Source organism: Drosophila guanche, unplaced genomic scaffold (genome assembly GCF_900245975.1).
Source record: "Drosophila guanche unplaced genomic scaffold, DGUA_6, whole genome shotgun sequence".
Taxonomy (NCBI): Eukaryota; Metazoa; Arthropoda; class Insecta; order Diptera; family Drosophilidae; genus Drosophila; species Drosophila guanche.
Window position 1 is genome coordinate 5961736 of NW_022995750.1, and position 14951 is coordinate 5976686.

Here is a 14951-nt window from a genome sequence, read left to right on the forward strand (position 1 = left end):
AGTGATTTCATTATTTAAACTTTTTTGCTTAGTTTTCGCCTTTTATTTCGTTGTCGTTGTCTCTGGGATTGGATGTGCTGCTGCTCCGACTGCTCCGACTGCTGCTGGGCTGTGGTCTGCCTCTCACTCTCTGGTTTTTTCGGTTAAGACTTTTATTAAGGCTGCTTCATTGGGTAGTAATGAAAGCGAAATAATTTTAATTGGCGACTGCTGCCTGGCAGCACTTTTATTTTTTGGCATTTTTTCGAACCCAAATTAATTATTTCCTGTCAAATTAGTTTTGAGTTTTGGAATAAATTATTGTACGACTGGCTCAATCCTATGAATATGCAACATACATTCATACGTACACATGTATGGGTATTCACCGATCTCTTCGAGTGCTGCTTTGCTCTGCTTCTGCTGGGAAATGTCACCTGTCGTGTGATGTCGAGTCGGGTTACTTCAAAACATTGTTCCGCCGCATAAATTAAGCCCAGCAACGTTGATTAATTGGGTCGCATTTGATGATTAAAACATAAATTGCAATGGATGCAGAAAACTTGGCCCATGTACGCAGCCAGCACCAGGACGAGGACCAAGCCATTACCAAGGCTCGTCTTAGGGGTTGCGCTGGCACTAAAATTACACTTAATTAAACATCAAGCAGCCACTGGGGATCCTCTGCAAAACCCTTTCGAACGGAGCAAACTGTTCGCTGAATGTGGTATGGGGTTGTAATATTCAAGGAATTCTTTTATAGGGCGGTAAATATTCTCTAGAACTTCATTATCGATTGGAATTAACAAGATACTAGCCACTGATCCAAGCAGAAAGTAAGGCTGAAGCCTCAAGTAAACTTTAGAAATTTATTTATTCATCAAATGTTAAACTATTTTGAAATTTGTTTAGTACGTTTATACCCTACTCACAATAGCCGAGCGTAATCAGTCACAACATGTGGAAATATCTTATGGTTCTTTTCATTCTACTCAACAGTCGTAGCATCTGTGGAAATTTATGCATTACCAAGATGATAGTGCGTGTGCCCCGAGAGAACGACATTGGTTTGATCTTTGGTAAGGCCTCCCTCGAATTCTTGACTCACTGAACAGCTCCAAATGCCCTGCAGACATGACGGTTACCAATCGCCACAACGGTGAGAGGAAGCTAGCATTGGAATTGATTGTGTCCTCGGATGGGCCATGTATGGTAAACACCACTAAAGGCGAAAGGGTCCAAGTGGGTCCCATCTATGGTGGTAACTTTGGAAGCGTGGAGCCGGGCAAAAGGGAAACCGTGTCCCTTGTGTGGCCCACTGTGGTAAGTACTTCAAATCACAAACATGAAATACGCCCTCAACCTCAACCCCACCCCACCAATAACAATAACAGTCGCTGTACAATCGTGTGGGCTACTGTCCTATCACGATCAGTGCTCTGAATCCCTCTATCGAGCCGGCCAGAACCAAGCAGCTGCTGCACTTTGACACACGCTTCGAAACCCTGGATCCCGAGAATCGTACACTGCGCAAGCGAAAGGACTTCACTCCTTGCAACAACTGGGACAAGGAATACTTTATGAACTGCCTGCCCGTCGTCTGTGAGGAGCGCTACTTTGGGCAGCGCAGCTTCTACAACTACACCACGGAGCAGTGCGAGCCGGTGCCAGCGTGCTCCAAACCCGGCGAGTACTATGACTACTATGGAAATGAATGTGTGGATCCCAACAATTTCATAACGGAGGAAGAGCTTGAGCAGATCAGGCAGGGACAATTTGATGACAATATTCTTGAATTGCGACCGCCTCCTGGGGTGAGTAAATAATAATTATTGCTGCCATCTGTTGGTAGATTTTCCAAAGCCAAATAACACCACCGCCACCTAGCGTGGCTCAGTGTAACTAACTAAAATTGTAGCGCTGTCTGCCGCCTACATACATGTTTCTATAAATCTGACACAGAAAACCATATTTTACTAACTGTCACTCGACAGAAGCTGAAATGTATAAAACTGCAGTTAAACCAGCATAGTTCCCTTACTCGACCTATAGGTGGCACTATTTAAAAGTTTGTTGGATGTTACGTTGTCTATAGAAATTGCATAATTCTCCCAACACGGCCACATGGCGCCGTGGCTTAGTTGGTTAAAGCGCCTGTCTAGTAAACAGGAGATCGTGAGTTCGAATCTCGCCGGGGCCTTTGAAGAGAGGGTTGAGTGTTACAGCCTTTTTTTGGTTGTACTTACTTATACTTTATTTATTTTTATCTTTTCTCCAGTGCAAGACCGACCAGCCGAAGGCCAAGTACAAAAAACCTACTCCTATGACATCCCCGCCACCCAGAACCTGCCCTACCAGACGATCTTTGGCTGATTTCAACAATTGTTTCCAGAGTCTGCACGAGAGAGTTTCTCCGGACAAGAAGATCGGGAAGAAGTCAACATCTCAGATTTCGCTGCTACAGCAGTTGTACTACGATTGGTACTTGCCTTTGCGAGCAGACACCTGGGGCGAAAATAAAGCCGTTGAATCCACCCCGCACCATGACGGCGTCATCTCATCCGGATCGCAGCCCCTTTCGGCATGGCTCGCCGAGGTGGACTCCAGCGGATTGCTGTTGGTGACTCTAAAAAGTATTGGTATTGTGAGTTTGCGCTTCCAAAATGTACTTTTTAATTTACAATTGTCTCAGATCTTATTGGCTGTTGCTTTTCAGGTAGCCATCACGATATTAGCGTATCTTCTTGTGTGCATTGTGTGCGCTTTCCTCGACATGGTGGCAAAGATCAAAAATTCCGAGAAGACAACCGACCAATTGGCAGAAAAGCTGCGGCCCAAAGAGGACGAGACTCGTGTTGAAGTCTTTACCTCTGAGAGTTTGATGTCGTACCGTTTATAGTAGAGCTTGTGTTTTTTTGTTTGCAGTTTATAGAAACGATTTTCTCACATTTTTTTTAATTATAGTTCAACCATTAACTGTTTAACTAGTCAGGTCATCAAAATATTATTGGAATTGATGTACTTACTGCCCAAAAATTATATACCTAGAAATTCTTTGAATTTAACTTTGAACTTACTCATTGAACTTACCTTCTCCAGTGTTCAAGAAGAAAACAGAGCGGGGCTAAGTGTGCGTCAGTTTTACGACAACCTTGTTTAGGCCTCACACCTTGTAAAATTTCAGTATTTTCAGTATTTTTAGAAAACAACGTAAAGAAATGTAATTAAGAGCCATGTCCCAGGCTAGATCGAATATTAATTCGTGATAAGCATTCAAGTCCTGATTGCTTGCCATCAAAATCTCTATTTTGGATAATGGATAATGGAGGCCATTTACATTGCCGCTTTCACTAGCGTTGTATGACAAAATTACGGCGAAACTTGTCAACAAGCGTCAGGTGTCTCTGTCGCTAATTACATAAATATGTAGTTAATATGTAGCAAATGCGTGGTTGCCGTGTCGTTACCTTGTACAACATAAATTATGAGTAAACCGATGTTGATTAGACCTTGTTTTTTTATTAATCAAATCAAAATGAGTACATAAAACTAGCAAATCTTTTAGGAAATCAATAAATTTATCGTAAAAAATTATATACTGAGAGCGGAGGGAGCTGGCTAGCTGGTAATCGTATGACGAATATCAAAAACGAAGAAAATTCAATCACTTCTTTGCAGATTCTCAGGCGCAGACCAGCCAGCTGGCTGGCTTTTTTTAGTTATTTCATTTAATTTACAAAAGTTTAGAAAAGCACCAACGGAAGCCATGTATTCCGAGGACGAATTACTCTTTCGCAATTTTCAGCAGTTGAAGAGCTACAAACTGGACGACGAAAAGTCCTCCACCACCACGTCCAGGGAGCAGGTGAGTAATCGCAATCGCGTCCAAGGCGGTTGGAAAGAAAAACCCAGATAAGAACTGACCTGTGCGTGTTTACAGCAAAAAACAGAGACTTCGGTAGAGAAATGCTTCGACCGGTTCGAGGAATTGCAGTCCTCTCATCCACGACTCACCCAATTTTTCCGGCTAGAGCATCAGTATTATCTGGACGCAATGCTGCGCCGGCTTCCCTCGAACTACGAGTGCCTAGACAGTAGTCGGCCCTGGTGCGTCTACTGGATACTGCAGGCAGCCCAGTTGCTTAGCTTCAACTTTGAGGACGAAACCCTCGACAGGGTCGTACAGTTTCTCAGCAAGTAGGCTGATTTAACTCAAGCCTGACCATATGAATAACTTATCGTCCCTCCTTACAGATGCCAAGCTCCAACGGGCGGTTTTGGCGGCGGACCAGGACAGTTCGCCCATCTGGCACCCACATATGCGGCGGTAAATAGCCTCTGCATTATTGGCACCAAGAACGCTTATCGCGCCATCAATCGTCCGACCCTTGTGCAGTTTCTGTTCAGTGTTCGCCAGCCGGACGGCTCTTTCCGGCTCCATGTGGATGGGGAGACGGATGTGCGCGGAGCGTACTGTGCCATCTCTTGCGCCAAGCTGCTGAATCTTCCGGGTCTGGTGATGAAGGAACTCTTCACCGGCACAGGTGATTGGATTGCCAAGTGCCAGACGTACGAGGGAGGTTTTGGCGGCGCCCCCGAACTGGAGGCCCATGGAGGCTACACATTCTGTGGCATCGCAGGCCTGGCGCTGCTGAACGAGGCGCATAAGTGCAACCTGAAGGCGCTGCTCCATTGGACACTGCTGCGTCAGATGAGCTACGAGGGAGGATTCCAGGGTCGAACCAATAAACTGGTTGATGGCTGCTACTCCTTTTGGGTAGGCGCCTCCATACCCATAACACAGGCGACGCTCTCTGGCGTCGATAAGGAGATGGAACACACACTTTTTGACGTTGAGGCCCTACAGGAATACATTCTAATCTGCTGCCAGAAGCAAAACGGAGGTCTGATCGATAAGCCCGGCAAGTAAGTCATCCCCCTGAGACATTGCAAGATTTGTCACCCAATTAAACGTTTTCTCGGTTGCAGACCACAAGATCTCTATCATACATGCTATACCCTAAGCGGCGTCTCCATTGCCCAGCACTCGGAGTCCGCCAGTTGTCCACAAGTCCTGGGCGACACCATCAACGAACTGCTACCCACCCATCCACTGTTCAACATCCCACCTAAGTCTGTGGCGGCGGCTATCAGCCACTTCAACAATTCCAATGACACAGATTTTGCCAGCACCTCCGATAGTACCCGTCGAGGAGAGTCAGAACAGGATAGTTAGAGTGTCGGAGTACATATATTACAACTTTCTACCGCCTATAGATGATTCAAAATTATACATTTTACAATAACTAAATTTTCTTTAATAAAATCTATTTCAGATAGTATCGGCTCGTGTGCTTCTTCTTCTCGATAACAGCTATCGAGGTGTGCAGGCGAATGGCAAGATGTCGTCACAGCTTGTGAATGGATAAATATCAAATTTTAAATTGAAAACAAAAAAGGATTGCTGCCTTTTCATGTTCTCCAGCCATCGCAATTTGAAAAGAAAGACCCCCGACCAGGGTATTGATCGTAGGCAGTATATTGGACACCTGGTTGATGAATACTACACGACCACAAACGTTGGTAGGGGAGTCAATATTCACATTTTGTTTCAACTCTTATCTGATCTCCTGCGTATTCTTTGCAGAAGCACTAGAGCAGGTCACTGCGAATTTGACCAATTTTGCCTACGATCCGATCAACTGGCCGCATCTGCATGAAGCAGAGGCCTTCGATGTGTTTATAGCATCGTTAAAAACACAAAATCAGAATCTCCAATTGCATGGCATTGCGGCAATCTGCAACATCTGCTTAGGTAGGGGCAACGAACATCAGCCCAAAACAGTTTCCATTACATAAGCTGCATTTTTTCTTTATATTGCAGATAAAACTGCAGGCGAATTGATTAGGGAAGAGTTGGGCATCATCAGCGGTTTGTTTGTGCGCACAGACCATCCGGAAATAGTGCTCCATAGTCTGGCACTGTTCTTCCAACTTCTGAACGCCAGTGTAGTCGACAAGGAGCTGCTTCTGACCCCATCAGTGCTCAAGGGCGTACAAGAGTGGCGGCAAAAGTGCCACGACCAACGCATTGTTAAGCTCTGCCAACTGTTGCTGGAAGATTTTGCTAGGCGCACTGAGATTATCGAGCTACAAAATGTTCCGCCAATTTTACCGGCACCTGAGCAGCCGTGCACCAGTAGCCAAGCTGCAGCAGGTCCAAGTGGTTAAACGCTTCACCCAGCAGGATCTGGAGCAGTTTGCCCAGTTTACGGGTGACCACAACTACATACACACCTTGGAGCTGCCCGTTGAGGAGCGAAGAGTGCACGGAGCTCTGCTCAACGCCGTTGTGGCGGGCATTCTCGGAACAACACTTCCTGGGCCTGGCACTGTGGTGTTGGAACAGAGCTTCAAATTCCTGAAACCCTGTCGCATAGAAACCGACACTGTGGTGACGGTGCGCCTTCTACAGTCACGTAAAATCTCCACAGCTGAATACGATTGCCGGCAAAACGATGAAATTGTCTTTGCGGGCAATGCCAAATTGTTGACCCGCAACCGCACAGATTAGGTTTTGATTTTGATTATTAAAAAGGTTTTTATGTGTACCTTATTTATATCTACTTCTTGGAGGCACGTTTGCCCTCACCCTTCTTGGGCGCCGCCTTGCCACGCAGCTTGCGTAAACGTTTCATTTCCTCCTTGAAGTCCTGATGCTCGTCCCGGAACAGTCCGTAGTCTCGCAGGTTTTTCATTAGCAGATGCGTCTCCACGTGCCGAGGATACCAGTTCACCACATAGTCCCTCTTATGGATGGGCTCCTCGGAGAACATGCGAACCACCTAGGAGCCACATTAAAAGGTTAGTAAAAGCGATGGTTCGCTACTTTAAAAGAAAAAGCGGCAAACCTTCATGGACTTGTCGTTGGTGGTGCGTGCCACTTCCCCGAAAATGCGATTTGAGAGGTAATTCATGCGTCGGGCATACTGCGTGCCGAGCTTAATGAGCTCCGTGTACTTGTGGGACATCTTTAAACAATATCCCCTTTGATTCAAACACAATTTTTATAAATAAATGTTTTCCTGTTTTTGTGGGCAACGAAAAACGAAATTGCGGTTATGTCACGAAATAAAAACAAGCCACAGCTGTTCGGTATGTGAAACCGTTGTGAATGGCAAGTGGGTTGTTTGTTGGGCGGGGGACGACGACAGCGTCTTGACTGGAAACGAGATGAAGGCGCTCAGCACCTCCCATATGCAGTTGTGGACTTCTTCATACTGGAGGAAAAGGAGCAACCAAAGCTGACTTTATAGCTCCGGCGGTAACTCCTGTGGGAGTCAATAAGCTGTTCAAAGCCCGAATTGGCTCCGAATTGCATGAAGTGTGTCCTCATCTTCGGCTGTCCACTAGCTTTTCTAATTTAATGGACTTAGAGGACTTTCAGAAGCCGACCTCTCTGCCATGATTACTAAATGAGCCCTTCAATTCAATGGCAATGCAAGACAATGGGCGAGAAGCCGTTTCTTTTGTAAGGTCACTTCGTACTGTTCAACAGAACTTCCAGACTTCCTCGAGCACAACAAATGAAATGGAATAATGAGAACACTTTTTTGTAACTTTAACTATTAAATTGTTTAACCATTGTTTAACGAAATCAAAAAATAATTATAGCATGTGCACCCTATCAATCAATTAGAATAATAAAATGTTAGCAACAATCTAAATGTTAATACTAAAATGTACAACTAATTTAAACCGTTTCTATGGCGCCCTTTCGCCTGCTGCTGTCCGAACCGCGGCCACCATCCGTCGCATCAGTGCCTATAAATGAGGTCTCCTCGGAGCTTTGGACTGGCAGGACTTCCCTGGCCAGTGACACACTGTTTAATTGGCTCAACAAGGCATTCGAAGCCACCAGGGACGGCTCACGGGGTGATCCACTGTGCACAGATATCTCATACTGGAGTACACGGCTGGGTGTATGCGAACGGGAGGCGGGCGAACCATTTCCACGCGAGTGCGGGCTGTTGTTTCGCGAGTGCTGGAAATCTTCCATGGGTATTTCTTCAGAACTGTAAGGGAAAACAAAAACCATTGTGAGTAATTTTTGATTGAATCATTGGGTATTTATTATGTACCGCGGCCTGGGCAACCTTGGGCTGCTCTCACGGGATCGGTTTCCAGAGCTGCGTGGTTGGGAGTTCTCGCGCGACTGCGACGAACTGTGGCTGCCTACACTCACACTGGGCGATCGGTCACGATCTAAGTGGTCCGATCGCAGAGTCGTCCCAGAGCTGGTGTTGGGACTGCGACGGCGTGAGCGCCCAGCGCTTTCATTTCGAATGCTGCGGAGGATACATCAAATAAGTTAAATTCCTGCTTCCTGCTTCCTGCTTCGCTGAAGACTTACCCCTCGATGGAGCGATTCTGGGCCATCTGGGTGCGACTGACACCAGCACTGTTGTTACTCCTCAAGACAGCAGCGAATCCTGGCACACGATTCGCCGTGGAGAAGATGGGACGATGGTGACCGCTACGTGAGCTGCTTCCGCTGCTGCTGCTGCCGCTGGGCACCGCCGTTGTACCACCCACAGCATACACGGGGGAGTCCATCTGCCCGGGAATCTCTATAAGCTGCGCGATCTGATACATCTTCTTCTGACGCGCCTTGCTACGGCCCTTGGTCAGGCGCTGCTTGGCCGCCATGCAGCGGATGTGATCGTCAAACAGGAACTTAGCGGAGAGCAGCGGAGTGCGGTTATGGGTCACCCCTCCGCGATGCACGGTGATGTGCAGGCAGCGCGAGTCATCCTTGTCGCCCTGAACTTCCACATCCTGCAGGAAACCCACAAACTTGGCCACTCCCCATCCCAAGAGCTTAGCATCGGGCTCCACGAGTATCAACTGCAGGGCATCGATGACGAGGAAGCGCCTCTGTTTACTATTATCCTTGGCCACCACAGTGCAAGCTATCAGATCGCTGTTGTCTGTGGAGAATGAAGAGTTTGTCAGTCAGTCAATCCAATAAAATGAATCCCTGGAATACTTACTCAGATCGAGGGTATTGTCCACCTGCACGAGCGTAACAACATTCGTCAGCGGCAGCAGGGATTCCCTCTCGTTGAGGAACTTTTGGCATGTGCGACGGAGCAGAAAGTAGACACGAATGGCTCGACGGGCCTTCTCCACCTCACCGCAGGGCAGGCGTCGGGTGAAATTGATACCCGTTAGGGGCGTGCCCGTGGGCGGCAGTAGAATAGTGGAGTCCATGCATAAAAACTCTACGTTCAGCTGGGCCTTCTTCATCTCATTGTACTCGTCCTCGAAAAGGTCCAGAAATATATCCTCAGACTTGTAGAAGTTGCGCAGGACTAGCATCGACTGGTTGCGGGCACTAAACAGCAGATCCTGCTGACCCGTGGTTATGCAACGCGCTTCATCCGAACTGGGCTTGGTGAACGTCACCAGCAGCTCCAGGGCAATCTCCACAGTGATCAAGCGTATGCGGCAGGCTAAACAAAAGGTTACAGCAGCAATCAAAATGGAGAAAAGATGGAGAAGGGGAGATATAAACTTACAAGGCTGACTGGACTGTGTGATTATATTTAACAAGTGCTCAATTATGGCTGTCTTATAGCTGAAAGAGCCGCGCGTGGACTTGGACAGAACCTGCTCGAACCACTCGTTCTTGATGCCTGAAAACAGAATCAAGCATTAGTGAATCCACAGAGCGGTGCGTTAGGTAATGGATTAGTAAAGCAAATGGACAAGTTACATACCATCTGAAGGATTAGGACATGGTACCACAATGTGAAAGTTCAAGACACACAAAGAAAATAATTAAAATGGAGCATGAATTGGATGATCAGAGCAATGAATTGTTAGTCCACAGATAACATTAAAAGACAGAGAGATACAGAGAGAGCTAAAGGAGGAGACCTTACCTCGATTGTGGGACATGGCGTAGATCAGGCAGAGGGACAGCAGAGCCAGATAATCGTTCTCGGTGCACTCCAAGGCATGCAGAACTGTGTCCAGAAACGGTTTAGCTAGCTCCCCAAAGTCGGCCTTGCCTGAGCCTGAGGTCTTTTGCAGCAGCTCCTTCTCCTCATCGGTGATGTTGCGCAGTTTTTTTGCAGCATCCACTTCCGCTTGCGTCTCCACTTCTGTCGTGGCTGGAGAAGACGACTCCACGCCACTGTCCTCGCTCAAGGCATAGCTGGAGGCGCTGCACTGTCCCGTGACCGTGTCCAGTGCTTGTTCGAGGCTCTCGTTGGGCTCGCCAAAGCCTGGCACCACCACCTCACGATGCTCCACATACGAGTTGAGAATCTCGGCAGCTCCGTCCTTGAACACACCGTGATCGCCATTGAGTATGACCCAGGCCAGGGCGTGCACCAGTGGGGCATGCGATACCACCAGGAAGACCAGCGACAGCAGATAGAGGGCAACAATGGAACTAACGCGCGGATTGTGCATCTCCTGGATATCAATGTCGACATTGCGGTTCAGCACAGCCGCCAGATTCTGGGTGACCAGCGCCAGGGATGGCGGCGGGGGCGTTGGCGTCAGTGAGAATATGTACAAAGGCACAAAGAGTTTGTGTAGCAGATGCTCGGTGAGCACGGCATTCAGATCCTTGATGTCCAGCAGCAAAATATCGCTCAGATAGTGTAAATGATCCAGATGCTCGGCCACGAGGTTAGACAGCTTCTGGTTGGACTGGTGGCTGAAAAGAAGGACATTAATGGAAAGGACATTAATGGCCGGATAATCCTTACTCTATATCTGTGCGCACGCAGGTGTCCAGTTCGAGGATGTGCTTGCCAATAAACCACACCAAATTACTAAAATAAGGAGCTGCCGTTCTAAAAGATAAATAATGCATTAGTCCTTAAATCTAAAAGAGCTCGGCGAAGCCTTACTTGTCTCGGATAAAACGCAACATGCTGGAGTTTTGCACCTTGTAGACGTTCAGGGAAATGGTGCGCACAGCAATCCTCACCATAGACTCGGGATGATTGAAGAACTTGATAGCCTCCGTATACAGGGGGAAGTCATTTGTGTGCTGCCAACAGAAATCACCATTGAAATGGAGTCTAACAAAGCAAAAAGAAAGCGTCGAACAAACCTCATTATAAAAGAAGTGAATGGTGTGGGTGTTTAGCTTCAGGCTGAGCGTCTTCAGGAAGAGGATATAGTAGCCCATAACATCCTCATCGGAGAAGTCAAACTTGTGCACCATTATGGAATTTACGTGATTATTGCTCAGCAAATAATCTAGGGATAAAAGAAACAACTTAGTCCTGGATCTGGCAAAGACCTTTGGGGTGCATGACTTACACAGGGACGTCTCGTTGCGTATGTTCTCGAAGAGAATGTTGAGCGTTTGCAGCAGCTGCACACAGACAAAGCTCGAGCCGCCACTCTTTTGGCGCATAATGTGCAGGAAATACGAAAGCATATTCTTCTCCAGAAAGAAGCTGCAAGTGATCAAGTATTAAAAAAGGTTACAACCGACAGTGTGGCGACATACTCAAACACCAGAGAGTCATGCTGATCCCCCCAGATCAGTATCTCGGCAATGCAGCGCAGCGACTCCACCAGCAGGCCACGATTGCTCTCCGACACGGTTGTGTTTTTCTCCAAAATGCTGTACAGGTACTTTAGATGATCCAGAGACAGACGATTCTTGGGTCGTCCGCCCCAGGGGCCGCCAAACCAGCTTCGACTGCGGAACATCACCTTTGGCTAGCTGGTGGGCGTGGGCGGGCGTTCTGTTCAATAATACTCAGCTAATAACAGTCGACGTTGCTGGTATCATATCAAATTCCCAGCATCGAAGTTGTCCGTTTAGCCTTTCGATTGGAATTTTTCATGCAGCAGTGGTAACAGTCGCTCCACAGAGTCTGTCCATACAATTGGGCTATCAAATGGTTTTGATTACACGATTCAAATTTTGTAATTTGCAAATTGCGATTTTTCCAACAAATTGCTCTTCTTCTTCCCCGAAAAAACACAAGTGTCAGAGAGACAGGTCAGCTGTTGCTTCATCGGCTATCGTTATCGTTATTGCAAGTGGTCCAAATATTATTGAATTTCATTAAAAAAATTCTAACAACTTGAGGTGTTTTGAAGTTTCTTGGAAACAGTTTTATTTCCTCAATAAGTTAAAAACACACACTTTTGAACTAGCTTGGATTTTGATTAAAATTAAAGGAATATGAACCCGTGTTGGGATCCTGGTTCATTTGGAAATTCTGTGTGGACAGGCCGAAAGGTTTTAGTATCATATTGCCCAGATCCTTTAGGTTGGCCATCATCTCGGTTTTGAGCTTCTCGTTCCGTTCATTGATTATGGGCGGCAAGCGTATCTGAGCCTCACGCGCTTCTGGCTGTCCAGGATCCAGCTCGCAGACTTTCTTATAGTCCTCCAGAGCCTCATCTGGCCTGTCATCCTGTTCGTACAGCTTGGCTCGTCTGTAAGGGCCATGTTCAGCATCTTCGAATAGAGTTTGGACTTTAGATCTGACAGACTCACCTCAATAGCACTCGAACGTACTCCGGCCACAGCTCAATGGCCTTTGTGCAGTCATCTATGGCCGATTTGTTGGCCTCCAGCTTAATTTTGGCAGCTGCTCTGTTGCCATACAGCACGGCCCGCTCCTTGCTGCTGTCCGAGGGACACACGTTCAGGCCCTCTGTGTAGATTTCGATGGCTCGCTGGGCATTGTCGTTCTTGAACAGCTCGTTTCCCTCCAATTTGAGTTTATCGGCCTTCTCTTTGTTTGCCGCCAGATCATCGACACTCAGAAGCTTTTCAAGGTCGCGTAGCTCCTCAAGGCTTAGTTCACCATCGGGTTGTTTCGCCTCCTGGTCGCCATCACCACCGGAAGCACCAGTGACTGCAGTGGCCGCACCCTCCTCGTCATCGTCCAGCTGGAGCGTGCTCTGCTTTTCGACAATCTCGTCAATGTCTTTCTCATTCATCTGGGATTTGGTGGCCTCCTTCTCGCAAGTTGTCTCTCCGGTGAGAGCATCGTGGAACTCGTCGTCGCTGTTGGCGTTGCCTGCCATGCTGTTGGGGGCGTGCTTAATAAAAATTACTTGAAATTTCGTTCCCAGCAATGAATTGTGTTTTGCATGCTTTCGATAGATCTAGTAGTCGATTCTCAAACACATTGTTATCGAGTGCTGCCAGTTCAGCCAACGGAGGTTTTTCACAGTGCCGCTTCCACTAGCGTTTTATGGAAAAATTACGGCGAAACTTGGAAACTTTGTGTTTCTATTTCTAATAACACAAGAATGTAGAATGTAGTTAGGATGTAACAAGTGGCTAAGTTGCCTTGTAAGTTTAATTTTGATTAAACCGATTTCGATTAAACCTTATTGTCAGAATAATCAAATCAAATGTCGCACCATGTGGAGGGCGTAGAAATCGCCGACATTGAGGCCTTTATTTTGAATGAATATATCCCAGCCAAGCCGCTGGACAGTAACCTGCAGGTTGACTTCACCATAAGAAAACAGGTAAGGGTGTCCAATGAGCACGAGTCGCTCAAACTCACGTGTCCTTTGCAGGCAAAGTCGGAGAAATGCGGACAGCGAAGATGCGGCGATATTCTAAAGTTTCCATTCGCACAGACAACGAGAACGCTAACAGCGGCTAGTATAAAACAGAGCAAAGTTCTGGTGGATGCCGATAAGGCGACAGAAACTAAACGCGTGGTGGAAATCACATTGGAGTCAGACGACTTTGACTACGAGCCAGGGGACACAATCGGCGTGCTGCCCAGCAATGCACCCGCAGTGGTGGAGCAATTGTTGGATCGCCTCGGACTGATCGATCAGGCAGACACCATTTGCCAAATAAAACTTTCCTTAAAGTGTGCAAAGAAGAACGCCAAGCTTCCTGCTCACATACCGGACTCGACATGCCCACGCGAGATTTTCACCAACTGCCTGGCTCTCAATGGTGTTCTGCAGAAGCAATTTCTCAGCGCCCTGGCGGGCTACACCAGCGTCGCCAAGGAGCGCAGTTTCCTGGCCTGCCTCTCTTCCAAACAGGCGACTGAACACTACAACTCGTTAATCCTAGAGCGTGGCCTACGCTTTATGGACATTCTCGAACTGTGTGGCAGCTGTCAGCCACCATTGGCGTTTCTGGTGGAGCACCTGCCACGACTACTGCCGCGTCCCTACTCAATAGCCAATAGTCCTCTGGAAACTGGCACACAGGAGCTTCGCATCATCTATTCCGTACAGAGTCCGAAGGCTGGGGTGACGACCAGTATGCTGGAGGCAAAGTGCCAGCAGCAAGAGCAACCGGCTAAAGTGTTTATCTATCCACGTCTAACCAATACATTCCGCTACACGGAGGAGGATCTATGCAAAAACCAAATACTCATTGCGGTGGGTACTGGACTGGCCCCCTTCCTCGGTTTTCTGGCCCACAAGGAGCATCATCAGAAGCAGCAGAAGCAGCCGGTCAAAGGAGAAACTTGGCTATATGTGGGTGCCAAGACCCCGCAAGCTGTTCTCAAGCGAAACAAACTGCTAGCCTGGGAACAGGCGTCAGTGCTACAGCGTCTGCGTATGTGCCACTCCCGTGTGGAATCTCCCACCTACGTGCAACAGCTGCTGCAGGATGACGCAGAGGAGCTGGTGAAGCTGCTACTCAAACCGGATACAGTTCTCTACGTGTGTGCCGATGGCGCCAAGATATCCACGTCCATAGCCAGCGGTGTCGGCCTCTGCCTGCAGAAAGTCCTCCATCTGGACGAGACGGAGGCCACACAGCAGCTGAAGGAGCTGCGCCAACAGGCCAAATACCGCGAGGATCTCTGGTTGTAGGACGATCACAAAAAGAATGCTATTGATTTGGTCGAATAAGTAAATAACGATATATTTAACAACACAAAATAAACATTACAGTGCAGCGGACTAAACTAAATACATACAATGGTGTG

The 14951-nt window shown here is 47.5% G+C and overlaps 7 protein-coding genes and 1 non-coding gene across 11 annotated transcripts; 5 read left to right on the forward strand and 3 right to left on the reverse strand.

Moving 5' to 3' along the window:
* Window positions 1-908: 908 nt before the first annotated feature.
* Window positions 909-2898, forward strand: LOC117586725. 2 transcript variants are annotated; one of them, XM_034277020.1, is made up of 5 exons: window positions 909-1058; window positions 1112-1302; window positions 1374-1793; window positions 2258-2623; window positions 2672-2898. In XM_034277020.1, exons 1-5 carry the CDS (start codon window positions 938-940, stop codon window positions 2876-2878), a joined length of 1305 nt encoding a protein of 434 aa, XP_034132911.1. In that variant the 5' UTR covers window positions 909-937; the 3' UTR covers window positions 2879-2898. The 2 variants fall into 2 exon arrangements, with proteins under 2 accessions (XP_034132911.1, XP_034132912.1); XM_034277021.1 differs by having other exon boundaries at window positions 2696-2898.
* Trnat-agu lies at window positions 2106-2179 on the forward strand. Its single transcript has one exon. It is a non-coding gene; the product is annotated as a tRNA-Thr (tRNA).
* A 775-nt stretch (window positions 2899-3673) lies between the features above and the next one.
* On the forward strand, window positions 3674-5282 carry LOC117586726 (protein farnesyltransferase subunit beta). The gene is made up of 4 exons (XM_034277022.1): window positions 3674-3844; window positions 3920-4176; window positions 4234-4905; window positions 4969-5282. The coding sequence occupies exons 1-4, from the start codon at window positions 3746-3748 to the stop codon at window positions 5213-5215; spliced, it is 1275 nt and encodes a 424-aa protein (XP_034132913.1). The 5' UTR covers window positions 3674-3745; the 3' UTR covers window positions 5216-5282.
* Window positions 5283-5351: 69 nt separating this feature from the next.
* On the forward strand, window positions 5352-6595 carry LOC117586733. The gene is made up of 4 exons (XM_034277029.1): window positions 5352-5562; window positions 5627-5794; window positions 5864-6077; window positions 6166-6595. The coding sequence occupies exons 1-4, from the start codon at window positions 5454-5456 to the stop codon at window positions 6551-6553; spliced, it is 879 nt and encodes a 292-aa protein (XP_034132920.1). The 5' UTR covers window positions 5352-5453; the 3' UTR covers window positions 6554-6595.
* Window positions 6550-7078, reverse strand: LOC117586732 (28S ribosomal protein S33, mitochondrial). The gene is made up of 2 exons (XM_034277027.1): window positions 6891-7078; window positions 6550-6824 (listed from the first exon to the last, which is right to left on the reverse strand). The coding sequence occupies exons 1-2, from the start codon at window positions 7008-7010 to the stop codon at window positions 6603-6605; spliced, it is 342 nt and encodes a 113-aa protein (XP_034132918.1). The 5' UTR covers window positions 7011-7078; the 3' UTR covers window positions 6550-6602.
* A 548-nt stretch (window positions 7079-7626) lies between these two features.
* On the reverse strand, window positions 7627-12006 carry LOC117586720 (protein CLEC16A homolog). 3 transcript variants are annotated; one of them, XM_034277013.1, is made up of 12 exons: window positions 11519-12006; window positions 11326-11465; window positions 11114-11262; window positions 10908-11050; window positions 10764-10850; window positions 9927-10711; window positions 9762-9764; window positions 9561-9677; window positions 9033-9494; window positions 8393-8969; window positions 8121-8327; window positions 7627-8054 (listed from the first exon to the last, which is right to left on the reverse strand). In XM_034277013.1, exons 1-12 carry the CDS (start codon window positions 11722-11724, stop codon window positions 7733-7735), a joined length of 3198 nt encoding a protein of 1065 aa, XP_034132904.1. In that variant the 5' UTR covers window positions 11725-12006; the 3' UTR covers window positions 7627-7732. The 3 variants fall into 3 exon arrangements, 2 of the variants coding, with proteins under 2 accessions (XP_034132904.1, XP_034132905.1); XM_034277014.1 differs by lacking the exon at window positions 9762-9764 and having other exon boundaries at window positions 11519-11724; XR_004574010.1 differs by lacking the exon at window positions 7627-8054 and having other exon boundaries at window positions 8186-8327; window positions 8393-8579; window positions 9196-9494; window positions 11519-11724.
* Window positions 12007-12104: 98 nt separating this feature from the next.
* On the reverse strand, window positions 12105-13149 carry LOC117586730 (tetratricopeptide repeat protein 1). Its single transcript, XM_034277025.1, has 2 exons — window positions 12524-13149; window positions 12105-12462 (listed from the first exon to the last, which is right to left on the reverse strand). Exons 1-2 carry the CDS (start codon window positions 13057-13059, stop codon window positions 12174-12176), a joined length of 825 nt encoding a protein of 274 aa, XP_034132916.1. The 5' UTR covers window positions 13060-13149; the 3' UTR covers window positions 12105-12173.
* A 206-nt stretch (window positions 13150-13355) lies between these two features.
* On the forward strand, window positions 13356-14930 carry LOC117586724 (methionine synthase reductase). The gene is made up of 2 exons (XM_034277019.1): window positions 13356-13512; window positions 13564-14930. Exons 1-2 carry the CDS (start codon window positions 13393-13395, stop codon window positions 14833-14835), a joined length of 1392 nt encoding a protein of 463 aa, XP_034132910.1. The 5' UTR covers window positions 13356-13392; the 3' UTR covers window positions 14836-14930.
* Window positions 14931-14951: the final 21 nt, after the last annotated feature.